Raw genomic sequence first — 22,592 nt, 5'->3', positions numbered from 1 at the left:
CCGAACCTCTCCCTTGTTATTTTCTCTGTCCCAGAGTCCTGACCCCCTCTCTGTTATTCCGTGTCTCTATTATTCCTTTTTTTAAAATAAATTTAGAGTACCCAATTCATTTTTTCTAATTAAGGGGCAATTTAGCATGGTCAATCCACCTATCCTGCACATCTTTGGGTTGTGGGGGCGAAACCCACGCAAACACGGGGAGAATGTGCAAACTCCACACGGACAGTGACCCAGAGCCGGGATCGAACCTGGGACCTCAACGCCATGAGGCAGCATGCAGCCCTGTTATTACTGCTCTCCCAGTGTCCTGATTCTCTCCCCGTTATTCTTTCTCTCACAGTGCCCTGACCCTCAATTTTGTTATTCCCTATCTTCCAGTGTCCTGACCCTCTCCCCTGTTATTCTATCTCTCCCAGTTATCTGATCCTCTCTCCGTTATCCCCTCTACCCCAGTGTTCTGATCCTATCCCTTGTTATTCTCTCTCTCTCCCAGAGTCCTGACCTTCTCTCCGTTATTCTCCCTCTCCCAGTGCCCTGATCTCTCTATTGTTATTCCCTCTCTCCCAGTGTCCTGACCCACTCCCTATCATATCCCCTCACCCAGGGTTCTGACCCTCTCCCTTGTTCCCTCTTTTCCAGTGTCCAGACCCTCTCCCCTTGTAATTCCCTCTCTCACCGTGTCCTGTCGCTTTCCACTGTTATTCCCTCTCTCCACTGGTTTACTACCCAAATGTCACACTCAGTCTCTTCAGCCTTCTGCAATCACAAACAATTTACTGTTTGCAGAGAAGTGTAAAATTCCTCCTGCAACATCTAGTGACTGCTTCAGTGTGAAATATACACAGCAGTCATTTAGGTCACCAGTTAGCAATTCAAATCAGTATAAGAGTCAAGAACAAGACAAGTCCGGTATTTATATAGCACCATTCTCAAGCAAAGGTTGACTGGCCTAAAGTATTAACCTGTCCTTCCTCTCTCTGCAGCCTGATCTACTGATTTTCAGAAATAGCCAGACAATCCATGTTACTAATGTTGGTTGACTAATAAATAGCAGAGAGGTCACCAATGTGAACCCTTTTCCTCGACCTCAAATAATAATCTTTATTGTCACAAGTAGGCTTACATTAACACTGCAATGAAGCTACTGTGAAAAGCCCCTAGTCGCCACATTCCAACGCCAGTTCAGGTACACGGAGAGAGATTTCAGAATGTCCAATTCACCTAACAAGCGCGTCTTTCGGGACTGGTGGGAGGAAACCGGAGCACCCGGAGGAAACCCACGCACACAGGGAGAACGTGCAGACTCCACACAGACAGTGACCCAAGCCAGGAATCGTACCTCATATCCAGGAGCTGTGAAGCAACAGTGCTAACCACTGTGCTACTGTGTCACCCTGTCATGGGATCAGTTACATCACCTGAGAGGAATGCTGGGCCTCACTTCAACTTCTCACTCAAGGCAGCATCGCCAACGGTGCAGCCTCGCTACACGCAAACTGAGATGGTGGGGGCCTGCTTTCGGTGCACTGAGTGGGTTGGAGATGCCCTATCGGTACACAGACAGCAGGATTGGGATCCCTATCCGAACACACGCAGTGGGATGGGATTCCCTATCGGTATACAGACAGCAGGATTGGGATCGCTATCGGAACACACGCAGTGGGATGGAGATTCCCTATCGGTACACAGACAGCAGGTGTGGGATCCCTATCCGAACACACGCAGTGGGATGGGATTCCCTATCAGTATACAGACAGCAGGATTGGGATCGCTATCGGAACACACGCAGTGGGATGGAGATTCCCTATCGGTACACAGACAGCAGGTGTGGGATCCCTATCGGAACACACGCAGTGGGATGGGGATTCCCTATCGGTACACAGACAGCAGGTGTGGGATCCCTATCGGAACACATGCAGTGGGATGGAGATTCCCTATCAGTACACAGACAGCAGGTGTGGGATCCCTATCGGAACACACGCAGTGGGATGGGGATTCCCTATCGGTACACAGACAGCAGGTGTGGGATCCCTATCGGAACACACGCAGTGGGATGGGGATTCCCTATCGGTACACAGACAGCAGGTGTGGGAACCCTATCGGAACACACGCAGTGGGGTGGGATTCCCTATCGGTACACAGACAGCAGGTGTGGGATCCCTATTGGAACACACGCAGTGGGATGGGGATTCCCTATCGGTACACAGACAGCAGGTGTGGGATCCCTATCGGAACACACGCAGTGGGATGGGGATTCCCTATCGGTACACAGACAGCAGGTGTGGGATCCCTATCGGAACACATGCAGTGGGATGGAGATTCCCTATCAGTACACAGACAGCAGGTGTGGGATCCCTATCGGAACACACGCAGTTGGATGGGGATCCCTATCGGTACACGGACAGTGGGATGGGGATCCCTATCGGTACACGGACACTGGGATGTGAATCCCTATCGGTACACAGACAGCAGGTGTGGGATCCCTATCGGTATACGGACAGTGTGATTGGGATCCCTATCGGTACACGGACAGTGTGATGGGGATTTCTATTGGTACACGGACAGTGGGATGGGGTTCCCTATCGGTACACGGACAGTGGGATGGGGATCCCTATCAGCACACACGCAGTGGGATGGGGATTCCCTATCGGCACACGGACAGTGGGAAGAGGATTTCCCATCAGCATACGGACAGTGGGATGTGAATCCCTATCGGTGTACGGACAGTGGGATGTGAATCCCTGTTGGTACACGGACCGTGGGATGGGCTGGTATCTGGGAAGTGGATGCCCTAACAGTGCACAGACAGCAATGGCCCACACCCCAATGTTCACCTGTCCTTCTCAGGTTACGAAACTCTTATCCTCCAATGCTTCCTTTCTTTTTGCTATTCTGCTGTCACCATTCATATCACTGCTGGACCCAATTGTTCTTTAGTTTCTTGTCCAATTATCACCGCCTCCTGTCGTTCACTGTTTTACAATTTAAACACTCCTATCTGAAAAATGAAATGAAAATTGCTTATTGTCACGAGTAGACTTCAATGAAGTTACTGTGAAAAGCCCCTAGTCGCCACATTCCGGCGCCTGTCCGGGGAATCGAACCGTGCTGCTGGCCTGCTTGGTCTGCTTCAAAAGCCAGCGATTTAGCCCAGTGAGCTAAACCAGCCCCTATTGCTCTTATTTTCCCCTGACCCCTCTGTATTGGCGATGAACTGTTAAATCTCCAACAGTTTTTGGATCATAGCCACCATATGATGATCCCAAAGCTCCCAGTTGATCGGGACCTGAAGTATTTAACTCGGTTTCTCTCCCCTTGGAATGCTGCACTGACCTGCTGAGTATTCCCAGCATTGTCAGCTGTTAATCGGAATAGTTCTTCTAATCGAGAGCAACAGATACGTGCCAACCATTGCGACCTGTTCACATCTTATCTGCTTACATGTAGAAATGTTTAATAATCTGAGAAGGAATCCACATCATCACCCTTTTAAGAAACATTTTCAGTTTCAGATGACATGGGTCAAGCGCGTTGGTGTTGGACTTGCGTCACATAAAGGCCAGACGTGTTCAGGACAGGAGGATATCTCCCCTGAAGGGGGTGAATGAATCCAGTTTGATTTTTATGAGCCAACAGCTTCATGGTCACTTTTACTGATCCCAGCTCCAGGTTTTTCCAACCTGAACTCAACATTCTCAAACTGGTGGGGTCCACGGTCCATTCTACAGTGCAGAAGGAAGCCATTCGGCCCATCAGGTCTACACGGACCCTTTGTAAGAGTATCCCACCTAGGCCCACTCCCCGCCCTATCCCCGTAACCTAACCTACACATCTTTGGACACTGAGGGACAATTAAGCACAGACAATCCACCTAACGTGCACATCTTTGGGCTGTGGGAGGAAACTGGAGCACCTGGAGGAGACCCACGCAGACACGGGGAGAATGTGCAAGCTTCACACAGTCATCCAAGGCCGGAATTGACCCCGGGTCCCTGGTGCTGTGAGGCAGCAGTATTAAGCACTGTGCCGCCCACATTCTCTGGATTGTTAGTCCACTGACATAACCACTACAAGTTCTCACAGGGCTCGACAGGTGAGATGTAGGACGGATGGCCAGGGAACCTTGAACCAGGGACACAGTCTCCAAATAGGCCAATTAGGAGTGAGGAATTTCTTCATTCAAACATGTGGTAAAGCTTTGGAATTCTCTACCCCATATAGAGTTGCGAAGGTTCAATAATAGAGTACGGTTCCTAGTAGGCGAATAGATTGGTCTGTGTCTTCCTACATCATCACACATCAGATTAAAGGAAAGGGGGAGGAAGAATTTGCATTTCTGTTGAGCTTTGCACACACCCAGCTGCACAATGGCACCTCACAGTCATAGAGGTCCACAGCACAGAAAAGGTCCTTCGGCTTATCGTGTCTACGCCGGTCAAAAACAACCACCTAACTATTCTAATCCCATCTTCCAGCACTTGGCTGGAAGCATTTGGATGGGGTTGGTCCATAGCCTTCTTTGCCCTGGGATCGCAAGTGCACATCGAATATTTCTAAAATGTTATGAGGGCCTCTGCCTTCCCCACCCTTTCAGGCAGTGAGTTTGAGAATCCCACCACCCGCTGGGTGAAAATGTTTTTCTTTACATCTCCTCTAAACCTCCTGCCCCTTGCCTTAAATCTATGCCGCCTGGCCATAGATCCCCTCACCAAAGAGGAAAAAAATTCTCTATCTACTCTCTCTATTCCCCCTCATAATTTGATACATCTCAATCTTGTCCACTTCAAGGAAAACCACCCAGTCTATCTATTCTCTCTTCATAGCTAAAACTCTCCAGCCCAGGCAACATCCTAGTAAATCTCCTCTGCACCCTTTCCAGTGCTATCACATCCCTCCTGTAATGTGGGTTCCAAAACTGCACACAATACTCTAGCTGTGGCCTAACCAACATTTTATACAGTTCCAGCATAACCTCCCTGCTCTTAAACTCTGTGCCTCAGCTAATAAAGGCAAGTCCACCATAGGCCTTCTGTGAAGGCCTTTCTTGTTGTTTCCCTTATTTCACATTGCTTTTACATTGTGATTATCATTTTTATCCATGGATATTTAATGGACATGTACCTTTAAGTTGAACAGTGGAAATGAGGAACTCAAAAGTTGCAAAATAGTACACTGCTATTGGCGAATTAGCTTGTGAACTCAGACTTTCTGGTATCCGAGAGATCGGAGGGATTTGGTTTGACTGGTAGGCTGGTGGCCAATGAATTGGCCGAAGACCGTTTTCCGCCTGGCGACAGGCAGTAACTAGATCTTACTCGAGAGGAATAGTTTTCAGAGGACCCAGAAAGGGAGAGTCGGGTCCTGGACGCTGATAGAATCATAGAATTTACAGTGCAGAAGGAGGCCATTTGGCCCATCGAGTCTGTACCGGCCCTTGGAAAGAGCACCCTACCTAAGCCCACGCCTCCACCCTATCCCAGTAACCCCACCCAATCTTTTGGACACTAAGGGCAATTTAGCATGGCCAATGCACCCAATCTGCACGTCTTTGGACTGTGGGAGGAAACCAGAAACCCAGAGGAAACCCACGCAGACACGGGGAGAACATGCAGACTCCACACAGACAGTGAACCAAGCTGGGACTCGAACCTGGGACCCTGGAGCTGTGAAGAAACTGTGCTACCGTGCTAGAAGAAGCTGCCTCTCTCTCTCTCTCTCTTTCTGTCTCCCTCCCTCTCTTTTTCTCCAGAAATTCTGCCCACCTGTTGTTTTATGAACCTGCACAGAAGTTTTGAGGCCTTGGGGCGGCATGTGGCACAGTGGTTAGCACTGGGATGACACAGCTTCGAATCCCGGCCCTGGGTCACTGTCGGCGTGGAGTTTGCATTCTCCACATGTCTGCGTGGGTTTCACCCCTGTCATAATATACACCAGTATATCATGGTGCAGACACACACTGATGGACACACACAGGGACCAATCAACATGTACAAACACCGCAGCCAATCACCAGTTAGAATACACACACTACAAAGGCAGAGGGCACCACGGTTCCCGCTCATTCTGGGTGTTGCCTCTCAGTGTAACAAGAACTCATCCAGCCCAGCACAGACTCACACCACGTGCTGAGAGAATCAACTGGTTCGGACAAGGCTTAGGTCTCTAGTTTAAGTTAGCATGATTTAGACCAGGGGTGGGCAAACTTTTCCGTGCAAGGGCCACATTCAGAAATTCACAATTTTAAAGGGCCGCATAGTATATTAAGTAAAATAATTACTTCACCCGGTTATGATTCTGGGCGCCTGATATAGAACATAGAACATAGAACAGTACAGCACAGAACAGGCCCTTCGGCCCTCAACGTTGTGCCGAGCAATGATCACCCTACTCAAGTCAACGTATCCACCCTATAGCAGTAAATAACCCAACAGCCCCCCATTAACCTTAAAAAAAAATTTAAAATTAAAAAAAAAAAATTTTTTTTTTTAAATTTTTTTTATTTTTTTTTTAAATGACTTGGTGGGCCGCATAAAGACCTTTGGCGGGCCGCATGCGGCCCGCGGGCCGTAGTTTGCCCACCCCTGATTTAGACACACAGTCATCGTGTGTTAGTTAGTTAGAAGTAGTTAATAAAATTGAGTTGAACCTTCATCAGTGTTGGAAGTGTCTGTTCATCTCTCAAGTCTACACTAGCCAACACTTCAACCCCCACAACCCAAAGATGTGCAGGTTAGGTGGATTGGCCACACTAAATTGCCCCTTAATTAGAGAAAATAAATTGGGTACTCTAAATTTATTTTTAAAAAGTTTTGAGACCTGAATGAATCTACAGTGAAAACCATTACAGACTGGAAGCAAAAACCTCCAACTGAAGGCCTAAGTTTGAAGAAATGTATACTGAAGACATCCATCTGAAGCAGAGTCTTTTCTCTTTTTTTCTTTTACTTCACACCCCTCTTTCCCTTCTATGTTTGTAGAGGGTGGGATGAGTTAAAGGGGGAGGGGGGGTTGGTTAGGAATTTGATAACAGTTAACCAGTTGTATTTGCTGCCTATTTAATTATAGTTAATGTTGTTCATAAAAATTAATTGTATTTAACTTTACAAATATGGGGCGGGATTCTCCCCTACCCGGCGGGGCGAGGGGTCCCGGCGTAGCGGAGTGGCGCCAACCACTCCGCCGTCGGTCCTCCCCAAAGGTGCAGAATTCTCCGCACCTTTGGGGGCCAAGCCCTCACATTGAGGGGCTAGGCCCGCGCCGGAGCGGCTGGCACCACGCCGACTGCCGCCAAAACCGGCACCAGCGGCCTTTGACGCCCGCCGCCCGGGCTGGCCGAAAGGCCTTCGCCGGTTCGCGCATGTGCCAGTGGTGACATCAGCGGCAGCTTTCGCTGACGTCACCACCGGCACATGCGCGCTGGGGGATTCTCTTCCGCGTCCGCCATGGTGGAGGCCGTGGCGGCGGCGGAAGGGAAACAGTGCTCCCACAGCACTGGCCCGCCCGCCGAACGGTGGGCCCCGATCGCGGGCATGGCCACTGTGGGGGCACCCCACGGGGTCCGATCGCTCCGCCCCCCCCCCCCCCCGGTCCCCGGGGGCCCGCTCGCGCCGGCGATCCCGCCGCTACCAGAGGTGGTTCAAACCTCGGCGGCGGGAGAGGCCTCCCTGCGGCGGGACTTCGGCCCATCGCGGGCCGGAGAATCGCCGCAGAGGGCTTGCCGCTCGGTGCTGGGGGTCAGAGAATTTCGCCCTGGTGACTGTAGTTATTGGGCAGCCAAGGCCCAAAGGCTTCAGGTTTTTTCTCAGAATTAATTGCTAATTTCAATTGTGCTGCAACTCCGGGTCAATTGGGGCTGGAATCGACCACGCACTAGTCCAGGGTGTGGTAACACTTTTTAAACACTGTATCTACCTGCCCTGCTACCTTAAGGTACCAGAATACATGCACACCAATGAATTACTTTTGAAATGCCATCACTGCTTAATTTAATGCAGGAAGACGGAACTGATCATTTCTTGAATCATCCAATGGTGACAGTACAGGAGGCCATTCAGCCCATCCTGTGTGCTGACTCTCGGCAAGAGCAACTCACCCAATCCCAATCACCCCACCTTTCCCTGGAGCCCTGCAAAATCTTTCTTGTCACATAATCATCCGATTTCCTTTGGAAAGCCATAACTGAACCTGCCTCCACCACAGTCTCAGGCAGGACATTCCAGATCTCAACCAGTCGCTGCATGAAGCCTCTGGTTCTTTTTCTAATTGCCTTTAATCAGCGTCCTCTGGGTCTCCACTCTTGCACCAACAGGAACAGTTTCTCCCGATCTACTCTGTCCAGACCCCTCATGGTTTTCGATTAAATCTCCTCGCTACCTTCTCTTCTCCAAGGAAAACAGCCCCGAGATAAACAAATCTACACTGCGTTAGATGAGGTTCTCTCTCACATGTGCTGCTTGGCCAGCAGAGGATTTCCCGCATTTTCTCTCATTATACTTGATCGTGTTGGGTCAGGGATAAATACTGACCAGGATTGAACTTCCCAACCCTAATTCAAAGAATACCCCGCAGGATGTTTCATGTTCAGTTATGAAGGCAGACAGGGTTTCCGCTTGACAGCTGAAGCTAAAGTAGACATTAAGCACTGTCAGTCTGGACAGGGAGTTACCACTGACATAGGGGCTGTTGGGGTGGAAGACTATGTCTGCTGTAAGGGTCCTAAGAGAAAGGAGCCCCTTATTGTGAATAGACACAATATAACCACAACTCCCCCCCCAAAATTCCCCACCAACTTACAAACTTACTCATGTGGTAGTTGGCTCATTTGGAAAAATGCCACATTGTGGTTCACTGTTTTATGAAAGTCCCTTCACTCTGACCTGCCTGTGCTCCACCAATCCTAGAAATGTGTGAGTTTGTAGTGGGCCACAACAATACAAACTATCTCCCCCCCCCCCCCCCCTGAGCAGTAGAAACAAAGTTGGCAAGAAGAGAAAAAAAGAAACATTTGGCCGAACAAACAGCATATGTAAGCTGGTGTGTGTGAGCATCTACAAGCTGAAGATATGTCCCGCAGGTTAGGTCTAAGTTCAGAGTCTCAATTTCCATCCAGCTTACCATAGTCTGGCTGAGGGTGTACAGTTCTGATTCTCAGGTACTCCCGGAACAACCGGACAGCCGGCTGATCTTCTTGCAGTCCACCCATACTGTAGAAATGCTGTGTAAGTACGTCACTCTGTGTGAGACACAGCAGATTTGGAGAATATCATTGCTATGCTCACAGGCACTGCTGATAACACGGGAAGCAACACACAGGAACAAGGTTAATGACACATGGGAACATAGCATAACGCATAACACAGGCAGTGGAACATAGGACTACATCGCAACACAGAACGCAGGCGGTGACACACAGGAATACATAGCAACCCAGAACACAGGCAGTGACACACAGGAAGATCATGCTATCCCACTCCCTGAGGGCCGAAGGGCCTGTTCTGTGCTGTTCTATGTTCAACACATAGCAACACAGAGTACACGCAGTGACACACAAGAACACATAGAAACACAGGAAAAAAGCAGTGACACACAGGAACCTTTAGCAACACAGAACACAGGCAGTGACAAACGAATACATAGCAGCATAGGATGGGGAATAATACAGGGGAACACATGGCGAAACAGGGATGGAGTGCCTGATGGAGGAGCCGTGAGAGCGGCCGATGGTGGCTGCGCATCAGGGAGTGGGGAGGGCCTGTGAGACAGCGGCCCAGGAAACCCCAGGTCACCCAGGATCCAGCTCCCCCACACCCCTCGGAGGTCCAGACCCCCCCTTCCGAGACTCATTCCCCCCCTTCCGAGACTCATCCCCCCCCCCACCCCGAGACCTATCCACCCACCCGCCCCCCCCCCCATCCATTCCCCTCCGCTGATACCCATCCTTCCCCCCACCTCAGAGAACCATCTGCCCCCGGGGAACCTATCTGCAGCGCCTATGCCCCAGACACCTCCGCCCACCCCCCAAGACCCAGTCCCATTCCCCTCCAAAACCCAGCCCCAAACGCCCCAGAGACCCAGACCCCCCCCCCCCCCCCTCCCCCCGAGACCCAGACCCACTCCTCCCACCTGGAGGAAACCCACGCACACACGGGGAGGACGTGCAGACTCCGCACAGACAGTGACCCAGCCGGGAATCGAACCTGGGACCCTGGAGCTGTGAAGCATTTATGCTAACCACCATACTACCGTGCTGCCCCAAACTTACTTACTTAAGTACTTACTTACTTACTTACTTACTTAATTACTTAAGATTGACTGGTGCCTATCAAAACTAGCTTAGTGTCTGCGTGTCCAGTATTAGGAAAATTACTGGATATGTTTTCTCACACGTCGCTATGTTTCACAGTTTTGCAGAAATCTTAAGAATTGATTAGACAGAGAACAATACATTCTTAGTCCTGAATATATTGGAATACAATGGTTAATTTATTGTATGAGACAATGACTGGATTCCCACAGTCAAAACACTTTCAATATTTTTGCCTCTTAGCTATATGCATTCAACTAGCAGCTATATGAATAAAACTTTGATTAAAACTAGACTCTATCAACATGTTAAACGGAATCATCCATAAAGTGATGGAAGGTATCGCCAGCAATGCTATGAGGCAGAACCTACTCAGCAATAACCCGCTCAGTGGCGGTCAGGCTGTGTTCCAGCAGAGGAATTCAGCTCCTGACTCATTACAGCCTGGACAAAAGAGCTGTGCAGTGAGGGTGACAGCCCTTGACATTAAGGTCCGAGTGCGGCAATAGGGAACCTATCAAAATTTGAGTCAATGAGATTCAGGGAGAAATCTCTCTGCAGATTGGGGTCCTGCCCGGCAGAGGGTGATTGTGGGTGTTGGAGATCGGGCACCTCGGTCCCGTGACATCACTGCAGGAGGGGCGGATTGGTGACACAGTGATTAACACTGCTGCCTCACAGCTCTAGGGATCAATTCCAGCCTCAGGTGACTGTCTGTGTGGAGTTTGCACTTTCTCCCTGTGTCTGCGTGGGTTTCCTCCGAGTGCTCCAGGTTCCTCCCACAATTCAAAGATGTACAGGTTAGGTGGATTGGCCATGCTAAATTGCCCTTTAGTGTCTAAAAGGTTCGGTGGGGTTATTGGTTTGCAGGGATAGGGTGGAGGCACGGCCTTAAGTAGGGCGCTCTTTCCAAGGGCTGGTGCAGACTCGATGGGCCAAATGGCCTCCTTCTGCACTGTATGTAAATTCTACGACACAGGCAGTGACACACAGGGACAGATAGCAACAAAGGCATATTTGGAATGACACATAGGAACACATGGCGACACAGGGACTCAGACGGTGACACATGAACATACGGCAACAGACAAGACATAGCGACAACAGGAACACAGGAGCACTCCACTCACACATAGAATCACAGTGGCATACAGGAACACAATGACAGAGGAATACAGGTAATGACATACACGAACATGGACAACTCTTGGTCTCTCCGTTTCTTTTCTCACTCCCTCTTTTTCTCTCGCTCTATTTAGGTCTCCCTTTCTATCTCTCCCTAATTTCCTCTCTCTATTTCGCTGCCTCATTCTCTTTATTTCCCACCCTTTTCTCTCTAGTTCTCTCCCAACCTCTCACTTTTCTCTCCCTCTATTTCCACTCCCCATCTATTTCACACTCTGTATTTACTATTTCTCTCTCTAAATCTCACACAATTTCCTATTTTATCTCTCTACTTCTCTCACTACTCTATATATTTCTGTCCCATACTCTATTTCTCAATCTTTATTTCTCTCTCACACTCTCCATGCCACACTATTTCTCAATCTTTATTTCTCTCCCACTTTCTCTATCTCTCACATTTTCACTCCCCTCCCACACTCACTATTTCTCTCTCATACCCTCTCTCTCCTTCTCGCTCTCACTCCCACACTCGATTTCTCTATCTCCATTTCTCTCACACACTCTCTCTCCATTAGGCCTCACTATTGCTCTGATCCCGAATCCGAGGCGGGGAGGAGCCGATGACCGGCCCGGAATTAACCCGCCCGCAACCTCCGCAGTCACCTTGGCCGGGATCTCGGGCCGCTCTCCCCGGGCCGGGCTCCGGGCCGCTGTCTCGGGCTCCCCGCACTCCCCGGGCTCCGGGCCGCTGTCTCGGGCTCTCCCCGGGCCGGGCTCTCCGCACTCCCCGGGCCGCTGTCTCGGGCTCTCCTCGGGCCGGGCTCTCTGCTCTCCGCGGGCCGGGCTCTGGGGCGGCTCTCTTGCTGACTGCTCTGAGGTGACTACCCGACAAGGATCAAAGTTTAACTCAAGAACCAAATATCAGAGCGGCTGTTTGGATCTGAGCCACCAAATTGAAGCAGCAAACTCAACAACAATCTACCTGCCATTGGCCAGAGTGCAGAGAAACTAAACCAGACGCGACTGAGTTCACCTTCGCTGACTGTTCAAAAATCTATTCATCTTTGCCTTAAAAACAACCAACCAGGTAGCCACAGCTGCTTTACTGGGCAGGAATTTCCATAGATTCACAACCCTTTGGGCAAAGAAGTTCCTCTTCAACTCAATCCTAAATCTGCTCCCTCTTTTTTTTGAGGCTGTGCCCCCTAGTTCTTGTTTCATCAGCCAGTGGGAACAACCTTCCTGCTTCTATCTTAACTATTCCCTTCATAAGTTTATATTCCTACTTATTCTTCTAAATTCCAATTCGTCCCAGTCTACTCAGTCTCTCCTTATAAACCAGTCTCTCAACTCTGGAGCTGACTTGAGTTCACACTCAAATGGCTGGCCGAGTTCACACTCACTGGCTGAGTTTTTTGGAAAATATTTTATTGAAGCATTTGTACTTTTCACAGTTTAACACATTAACATCCCTTAAACAACTGCACAGGCCGACACACGTAAAAAAACAACACCCCCTACTCCCCCCGCTCCATTCCCTAGCTGCCGTAAACTATATTCTCGGTCTCGTAACATTGCCATACCTTGTTTCCCCCCCCCTTACTGCTGACGTTCAATTTTCCTTGAAGTAGTCTATGAACGGCTGCCATCTCAGGGCGAGCCCTTGAATTGATCCTCTCAAAGCAAATTTACAGACTGCGAAGCCCTGCCATATCGCTGACCTACACACCTGACTTCGGGGACCGAGTCCCTCCATCCCAGCAAAATCCGTCTCCAGGACACCAGGGAGGAGAAGGCCAGAGCATCGGCCTCCCTCCCTTGCCCCCCCGAATCTTCCGATACCCCAAATATTGCGAATTCTGGACTCGGAGTTACCCTTCCTTCCAGGACCTCTGACATAACTTCTGCAAATCCCTGCCAGAATCCCCTCAACTTCGGACAAGCCCAAAACATATGTACGTGGTTTGCCAGGCTACCCCCACACCGCTCACATCGGTCCTCCGCTTCATCAAAGAACCTTCTCATCTGGGCTAACGTCATGTCGGCCCTGTGGATCACCTTGAACTGGATCAAGCTAATCTGGCACACGACGAGGATGAATTGACTCTCTTCACGGCTTTTTCCCACAGCTCAAATTCTATCTCCCCACCCAGCTCCTCTTCCTACTTCCTCTTCACCTCCCTGTAGGGATCCCCACTCCATCAACTCCTTGTATATCTCCGAGACCCTCCCCTCTCCAACCTCTGTTTTTGACATCACCTTATCTTATAACCCCCTCGGGGGGATGCGAGGGAAGCCAGGAACCTGCCTCCAGGCAAAATCCCGTAACTGGAGGTACCGAAACCCGTTCCCGCCCGGCAACTCAAACTCCTCCTCTAATGCCTCCAAGGTCGGGAAACTCTCCTGAATGAATAGGTCCCCAAATTTCTCAATCCCTGCCCGCCGCCATCCCTTATAGCCCCCACCCAGACCCCCGGGGCAAACCAGTGATTGTTACAAATCGATGACCACACTGACGCCCCTTCCAATCTCATGTGTTGCCTCCATTGCCCCCAAACTCTCAGGTCTGCCACCACCACAGGTCTCGTAGAGTACCGAGCCAGCGAAAATGGCAGGGGCGCCGTCAATAAGGCCTCCAAACTCGTACCCTGACAGGATGCCGCTTCCACTCAATTCTGCACCGACCTCTCCCCCACGACCCACTTCCTGACCATCGACATGTTGGCCGCCCAGTAATATTTAATAAAGCTCGGGAGGGCCAAGCTCTCCACGACCTCATTTGAGGAGTGCCTTCTTTACACTCGGAGTTTTACCCGTCCACACAAAACCCAATGTCGCCATGTTCATTTTCCTGAAAAAAGCCTTTGGGATAAAAATCGGAAGACATTGAAAGAGCAGTCTCGGAAGGACCGTCATCTTTATCATCTGGACCCTCCCCGCCGGCGTCAGCGGCAACATGCCTCATCTGCGAAAATCCCTTTTCATTTGATCCACCACTTTGCCCAGATTTAACTTATGAAGCTGCCCCCAATCCTTAGCCACTTGAATCCCCAGATATCTAAAACTCCTCTCAACCACTCGGAACGGCAACTCCCTCTGTCTCCGTCTTGCGCGGATCAGCTGGCGGGGGTATCCGCGGACATCTTCAACCTCTCTTTACAACAATCTGAGGTCCCGATCTGCTTCAAGAAGATGACCATCATCCCTGTACCAAAGAAAATTCAAGCAGCATGCCTTAATGACTATCGTCCAGTGGCTCTGACATCCATCATCATGACGTTCTTCGAAAGGTTAGTCATGGCACGAATCAACCCCAGCCTCCCGGATTGCCTTGATCCACTACAGTTCGCCTACCGCTGCTCCAGGTCCACAGCAGACACCATCTCCATGGCCCTGCACTCTACCCTGGAACACGTAGATAACAAAGACACCTATGTCAGACTCCTATTTATCGACTACAGCTCAGCATTCAACACCATCTTTCCTACGAAACTCATCTCAAACTCTGTGGCCCTGGCCTCGGCTCTTCCCTCTGTGACTGAATCCTGAACTTTCTAACCCACAGGCCACAATCAATATGGATAGGCAACAAAACCTTCTCCACGATCATCCTCAACACCGGTGCCCCACAAGGCTGTGTCCTCAGCACCCCACTATACTCCTTATACACCTATGACTGTGGCCAAATTCACCTCCAACTCGATTTACAAATTTGCTGATGACACCACCGTAGTGGGTCGGATTTCAAACAATGAAGAGACAGAGTTCAGGAGTGGGATAGAGAATCTGGTGAACTGGTGTGACGACAATAATCTCTCCCTCAGTGTCAACAAAACAAAGGAGATTGTCATCGACTTCAGGAAGCTTAGTGGAGAACATGCCCCTGCCTACATCAATGGGAACGAAGTAGAAAGTGTCGAGAGCATCAAGTTTTTCAGTGTCCAGATCATCAATAACCTGTCCTGGTTTCTCCCATGCCGACACTATAGTTAAGAAAGCCCACCAACAGGGCAGCACGGTGGCCTAGTGGTTAGCACAACCGCCTCACGGCGCTGAGGTCCCAGGTTCGATCCCGGCTCTGGTCACTGTCCGTGTGGAGTTTGCACGTTCTCCCCGTGTCTGCGTGGGTTTCGCCCCCACAACCCAAAAATGTGCAGAGTAGGTGGATTGGCCATGCTAAAATTGCCCCTTAATTGGAAAAAATAATTGGCTAATCTAAATTTAAAAAAAAAAAGAAAGCCCACCAACGACTGTACTTTCTCAGAAGACTCAGGAAATTTGGTATGTCACCTATGACACTCGCCAACTTCTACAGATGCGCCATAGAAAGCATTCTTTCTGGTTGTATCACAGCTTGGTATGGAGCCTGCTCTGCCCAAGACCGCAGGAAATTACAAAAGGTCATGAATGTAGCCCAGTCCATCACGGAAACCAGCCTCCCATCTATTGACTCTGTCTACAATTCCCGCTGCCTCAGAAAGGCAGCCAGCATAATTAAGGACTCCACGCACCCCGGACATACTCTCTTCCACCGTCTTCCGTCAGGAAAAAGATACCAAAGTTTGAGGTCGCATACCAACCGACTCAAGAACAGCTTCTTCCCTACTGCCATCAGACTTTTGAATGGACCTACCTCGTATTAAGTTGATCTTTTCTCTACACCTTGCTATAACTGTAACATTATATTCTGCAGTCTCTCCTTCCTTCCCTAGGTATGCTATGCATTGTTTGTACAACATGCAAGAAACAATACTTTCCACTGTATACTAATACATGTGACAATAATAAATCAAATCAAATCCCCTGTCGATTAGCTGTGACCTTTCCTAGGCCAGCCCTTAGCACATGCCCCACATCTCCTTTGGTCCACCCCTCGGCAGCTACCGCCCTCTGCCCTCCAACTCCAATCCCCTGAAAGTTCCTTACTCGTCAGCAGTCCCCTCCCTCCCCCTCCCACTTCCCCACCCCTTCCCCCTACTCCATCTCCCCTCAGCTCTCCCGCCACTTTGCTCCCATTTACTAGCTATCCAGCTAGCCTAGCAGCTTTCGCCCCCGGCGCCTAGCATTCTACAACCTGACAGATCTCCTTCTCCACCCCCTCCCCCCCCCAACCTTAACGTAAGTTCTCAACACAATAACATCAAACACAGAAAGCAAACAAGCAATCCCCCAAAGCCCAGGCGCAGAGGTCCACCCCCCCCCCCCCCTCCCTTAACAGAATCTTATCTATCCCATCACCTTCAAACAGAACCAAAACAATAGAAGAGACAACGGGTAGGAAAAATATTATGCATACAGAAACTCAACCATCTTTTTTTCAACAGAAGAGAAAAAACAACGCAACTCAAAACCCTTTTCACAGCAATTCGGCACATACAACAACAAATCAAAATCAAATCAAGCAGAAAAAGCCTTTCTCCAAAAAGCCTTTCTCATCCCAAAAGTCGCAACTTAAATGACAGAATTGAAAGCCTGAGATTTTTCCAGACAGAAAAAGAAAGAACCGCACAAAACCTTTTCCCCCCCTTTCTTGTAAAAAAAACTCAGTCCACCCCAGTTTAGGTTTTAAGTCCTATGCATCCACCAAGTTCTTTTCTTTCATAAAGACCTCCACCTTTTCTGGCGAGCCAAAGTATAGCTCCCAGGTTCTCATTGATCACCCAGAGACGGGCCGGGTACAGCAGTCCAAATTTTATGTGTTTCGCATACAGGGCCGCCTTGACATTATTTAAACTCGCCATCCTGTTTGCAAGCTCTGCTCCCCAATCCTGATACACCCGGATCTCTGACTCTTCCCAGGTGCACCGTTTTGTCTGCCGAGCCCACTTCATAATATGTTCCTTATCCAGGAATCGATGCAGCCGTACCACCATCGCCCTCGGGGGTTCACACCCCTGGGGCTTACGCACAAGAGCCTGATGGGCCCGGACCACCTCCAACGGCTTGGGGAATGAACCTTCCCCTATCAGCTTCTCCAGCATCTTCACACATACACACCGACATCTGATCCCTCCTTTCCCTCTGGCAGACTGACGATCCAGATATTCTGCCTGTGAAAACGATTCTCCAGGTCTTCCACCTTCTCCAACAGCTGCTTCTGCCGCTCCTGTAGAATGTCAGTGTCCATTGCCATCGCTGTGGACTCCTCCTCTCCTTCCGTCGCCTGCTCCTGCAGCTTTTGAATCTCCTGTCTTCACTTTCTCCTCCACCCGGCGACCACCCCCTTAAGCGAGGGCCCCGCCTGGATCAGGTCCTCAGCACACTCCTTGCGATGCTGGGCGAACTTCCCATCCAAGTATTCGACCGACTGGTCCATCGTCGATTGGGCAGACGCGGCCGAACTTGCCTCAATGTCATTGAACCCGCTGCATTCTGAGTTTTGTTTCCATCCATCTTTTGATTTCTTCTTTTCCGACTATTTTTTGGGCACGGTTCCATAAATTGGGGGTCGCCTCCTTCTCCTCTCACTTTTATCAACTTATGTTGAGAAATTCCCGCAAACATTCAGCTTAATAGCCGTTAAAAGAGCACTAGAGGCAAATGTGCAACCGCTCACAAATGGTCACTGTTGTATTTTATATTTTCCCCGCGTCTTGACTCTGATAGAGAAATTCAAACAGCATTCATTAGATAAGCAAAACTGAACTTTATTCACTAATTAGAACTGCTAGCAGAAAATGGCTGATACTTGGAGTCGGAAGGCAGTCAATTACAAACTGCGGAGTCCGTCCCAAGTCTGCGCTAGTACAGAAAAGAAGGCGATTCTTATACATTATAGGATCAGATAACATGAATACAGCTTGGTCAGGAATTTGATTGAAAGTAAAACATAAGTAATAATCGTTACAATGGCGTCACCTTCTGACCTTTAGGGGACTTGAGTTTCATATCATTTTCTTGTCTTTGTTTTAAGAAAGGGAAGAAGTTGTTTACATACAGAAAGAGACAGTTATCAGCTGTTATGTATAAAGACTACTTCTAGCTCCAAGCCTTATCTAGACTCTCAGAGTCACCCAGTTCCCAAGACATGCTGACCTCGGCTGTCTCTGTATCTGGGCCTTGGGTTATATGAAAATCAGTTTTAAATTCACTTGTACCAAGAAGACTTGACTAGTTTTCCCATCATGCCATTATTTGCTTCACACAATACCACACTCCCCCCTTTTGTCATATCATGACAACTAGCTAAATAGGTATATCCATGATTTGTTTGAAAATGCATTTACACAAGCAGGAAAGCAATCCTATCCCTAATAGCATTAGTAGAAGTAGAATAAAGGCCTTAAAGATCCAGTCAAATAATCCATGACCCAACCACCCTAGCCAACCCGGCGGGTTATAGTCGTGAAATTCACTGCCAATTTCTTGAATTTGAGCAGCCTGTTTCTTAATATGGTCGGCCAGGTTTGTGATATTTTCAGAGCCATCTGGAATCTAAGTACAGCACTCTTGGCCTATGATAGCGCACGTTCCTCCCTGCAAGGCTAACAGATAATCCAAAGCCAGTCGATTTTGTAATGCCACGGTCCGGACAGCCACTAGCTCAGCTGAGACCTCGGCCAGTGCCTGTCCAGTGTCCCTGGTTTCTGTTGCCGTTACGTTTGCCAGATGTTCCAATGCTGAGGCCATGTAGATCAGTTCGTTCATGCCTTGCCCGTTCCATTTTAGAAATTGTTCTTTTTGCTCGCGAGGGGAGTGCTTAAGGATGGGTCGGTGATGCATTTGGGGTATGACATATCCCAAAAAGCAGGACCCTGCCCACTTAATGGGGAGCCACGGATATGCTTTAGTGCCGCATATGAAATAGGTTCCATTGTAGGCTGTAAAATCATCAGCTGATGTCATCCAGGGGATTATATTGGTAGGTTGCATCTACTTTGCCCCATTAACTTTCCTTTCCCTGATTTATTAAAACATATGGAACCTTGAACATTATACGAGTGGACAGTGAGGGTGGGTGGAGTTAAGGCATGATTATAGGTAGGTTGATACGAAGCTGAATATTTAGTCATGTCATAGCCAACAGATCTCCATATTTTCATATTCCCCCTATCTCCCCTGATTCCTGTTTGGTTTTGTCGTAAAATCCATTCAACTGTCTCTGTGGTATGAAAGGGGAGAGATTGGAGAGGTATTCCTTCCCTTGACTGGACAGGGATGTGGGTGCAAACCCAACACTAGCTAATATTCAATTTTTCGGCGTAAAGATATGACATATGTAAATAGGCATTGGAAGGCAGGTCTCGTTTAGTTCGTTTTTCTTTACTACCGAGTGGCCATCAAGGCTAAGTAGTTCAGAAAGTCCAAAAATTATACTGAAGATCTTCATCCTGTGTTCTCGTCTGGGTTGGAGACTATCTTCTTGCAATCGGATAGATGTATCTAACTTGAACGTCCTTCAAGTTTGACCGAAGTTGGCGTCGTCAGTAGTACAAGGAATGGTCCGCTCCAGCGTTGTCCTAGTTTCTTTCTGTCCCAGTTTTTTTACCAACACAAGGTCTCCGGGTTTGACCACTGGATATCGAGGGGCGGCTGTCCCTGTCATTACTGGTAGATGTACCTGTTTTACCTGTGAGTGAAGAAACTTCAAAGAAAGTGTTAATTGATTCAAATAGTTCTGCATTTGTTCCCCCATCACATTGTCTACTCCCTCGAGGGGTTTTTCTCATGGGCATCCCAGGGAGTCCTCATTGGCCGACCATAGACTATCTCTGCAGCTGACAGTCCGGTCCGCGAATGGGGAGTTACTCGCATGTGAAACAGTGCCAAGGGTAATACTTTTAGCCAATTTAACCCAGTTTCTTCAGTTAATTTAGATCATTTTTCTTTTAAAGTCCCGTTGGCTCTTTCCAGAATTCCTGCTACCTGCGGGTGATACGCGCAGTGCAGTTGCTGTTGAATTACAAGTGCTTTGCACAATTCAGTATTGAACCGAGCTACAAAATGTGGTCCATTGTCTGAGCTCACCATTTTGGGTACCCCAAAACAAGAAATGACTTCCGTTAACAACAACTTCACCACCGTATGTGCCGTACAATTAGTGGTGGGGAAGGCTTCAATCCATTTATTAAACACATCAATTATTACTAAACAATATTTATAGCACTGTGCTTTGGAAATCGATAAAATCAAGCTGTATACAAGCAAAAGGATCATCTGGCAAGGGGGTGGTTCCCGGAGGGCATTTAATACCTTTACCCTTATTATGTTTCATGCAAATGACGCATCGATCCAGCCGCGTTTGCGCTGCTGTATTCAAATCTGGGTACCACCAAGTTTTTAGGAGTAGCTGTACCACTCCCTCCTGCCAAGATGGGTACAAGAATGCAAATAATCAACAAGTAACGGCAATAAAGAATTCGGAATACAAACTTGACCAACTGGAGTCAGCCAGAGGTCTCGTGTCAAGGAGTGTGAACACCTCATGACTTCCATAGTGTTCACTCAGAATCAGAGGCGTCCCTCTGTAAATTTTGAACTTCAGCTATCTCTGGCATGCCCTTCGTCCGTAATGCAGGTACCTGGTTTAGAGCCTGATTAGCCCCACTGGGAACAATTAAAGAGGTTGATGAAGCTGCAGTTTTAGCAGCTGAATCAGAACGGGCATTTCCTAATTGAGCAGGAGTGTCACCCTGCGGTCTGTGCGCAACGCATTTAATAACTGCCAATTGACGGGGAAGCTGAATAGCATCGAGGAGATTTTTAACCCAAAGTGCATTTGAATGGGAGTTCCCACAGAGGTGAGAAAACCTCGCTGTTGCCAGAGGCGGCCGAAATCATGGGTCACGCCAAAGGCATATCTAGAATCAGTGTAAACATTAGCAATTTTGTCAGTGGCTAAAATACATGCTTGAGTAAGGGCGAATAGCGCGGCTTGTTGTGCAGAGACGGGGTCTGGAAGGCTGCTTGCTTGTTGCACGTCAGGTCGGTTACCACAGCATATCCCAACTGTGGGGACACCAAATGGGGAAATGGAAGAACTGCCATCAACATAAAAATTAGATCTGGATTATCACTAGCCCTGTCTGTTAAATCCGGGCGAGGTGCGGAAGGAAGTGATCCGAAGGTAAACAATCGTGTGGTGGGTCCCCAAGGTTATCGGGGGGGCTGTTCAAGGAACACAGCAGGATTTAAGGTTGAACAATAATGAAAGAGATGTAGGGGTTTTGCAATAGTGAAACATCATAGCGGCTCAATCGCGCTTGAGTCAGATGCTGGGTTTGCTGAGACGTTAGGAGAGCCACGATAGTATGTGAAGTATGCACTTGTACTGGCTGGTGAAGGGTTAGATTAGAGGCTGCCCGTGCTAACAAATGGACAGCAGTAAGAATTTGGGTGAAAAGGTTTGTCATACATAGGTCGTGTGCTGGGGCGATAGCCAGGGCGTTTTTCAGGGTAATAAAAGATAGCTTTGCTGAATCAGGTAGTTCAAACTTAAGAGGAGCATTTTGAGAGGAGTACGGAGTTAATTCTTTAGTATATACAGTAACATTCGGAATCCATTGTCTGCAAAAGTTCACTAATCCTAAAAAGGCTCGCACCTGCTTGGGCGATGTAGGAAATGGGGTCTGCAATATAGGAGTAATGCGTTCTTGAGTAAGGGAGCGATCAGTAGCACTAATTAGGACATCAAAAATTTGACCTGTCGTTGGCCTTTATGAACTTTAGCGGGTGGGATCACATATCCCCATGAATGGAGACGGATGAGCAGGTAAAAAGTGTCACGTTGGTTAGCGATGAAATCAGGGCTGGCAAGGAGTAAGTCATCAACATATTGAATGATGGTGGAGCCACCAGGAGGTGCTAATGTCGCTAACTGGGAGCGCAATGCCTGTGAGAAAAGGGTTGGAGAATGAATGAAGCCGTGTGGAAGTCGAGTCCAAGTGTATTGCATCCCCTTAAATGTAAAGGCAAACAAATACTATGATTCAGGGGCGAGGGGTATAGCAAAAAAGGCATGTTGCAAATCAACAAGGGTAAAAATAGTCACTTCCGGTGGGACATTGCTAAGGATTGTCGCTGGATTTGGGACAATAGGATGTAAGGGTTCAACTATCTGATTAATAAGCCGGAGGTCTTGGACTAAACACTATTCGGATGGTCTTCCTATCTTAGGAAGTGGAAGAATCGGGGTGTTACAGGGCGATTGGCATGGTATCAAAAT

General features: G+C 48.7%; 1 protein-coding gene across 5 annotated transcripts in view; it reads right to left on the bottom strand.

Annotated features, from left to right (window-relative positions):
• LOC119973192 (aminoacylase-1-like) overlaps nt 1–12,690 on the bottom strand; it is a 68,611-nt gene extending 55,921 nt beyond the window's left edge. The window contains exons 1-2 of one of the 5 annotated variants that reach the window (XM_038810845.1): nt 12,411–12,690; nt 9,115–9,232 (exon numbers count right to left, since the gene is read on the bottom strand). In XM_038810845.1, coding sequence (XP_038666773.1) covers nt 9,115–9,202 — 88 coding nt within the window. In that variant the 5' untranslated portion in view covers nt 9,203–9,232; nt 12,411–12,690. Of the gene's footprint in view, nt 1–9,114; nt 9,233–11,493; nt 11,898–11,925; nt 11,992–12,091 lie in introns of those variants that run through there. The other 4 variants (XM_038810847.1, XM_038810844.1, XM_038810843.1 and 1 more) reach the window with 4 other exon arrangements.
• Between the last annotated feature and the right edge of the window lie 9,902 nt (nt 12,691–22,592).

The sequence above is a fragment of the Scyliorhinus canicula genome, chromosome 11, assembly GCF_902713615.1.
Source record: "Scyliorhinus canicula chromosome 11, sScyCan1.1, whole genome shotgun sequence".
NCBI lineage: Eukaryota > Metazoa > Chordata > Chondrichthyes > Carcharhiniformes > Scyliorhinidae > Scyliorhinus > Scyliorhinus canicula.
Note: the sequence above shows the minus strand (reverse complement) of the source record. Positions and strands in the feature narration are given on the sequence as shown.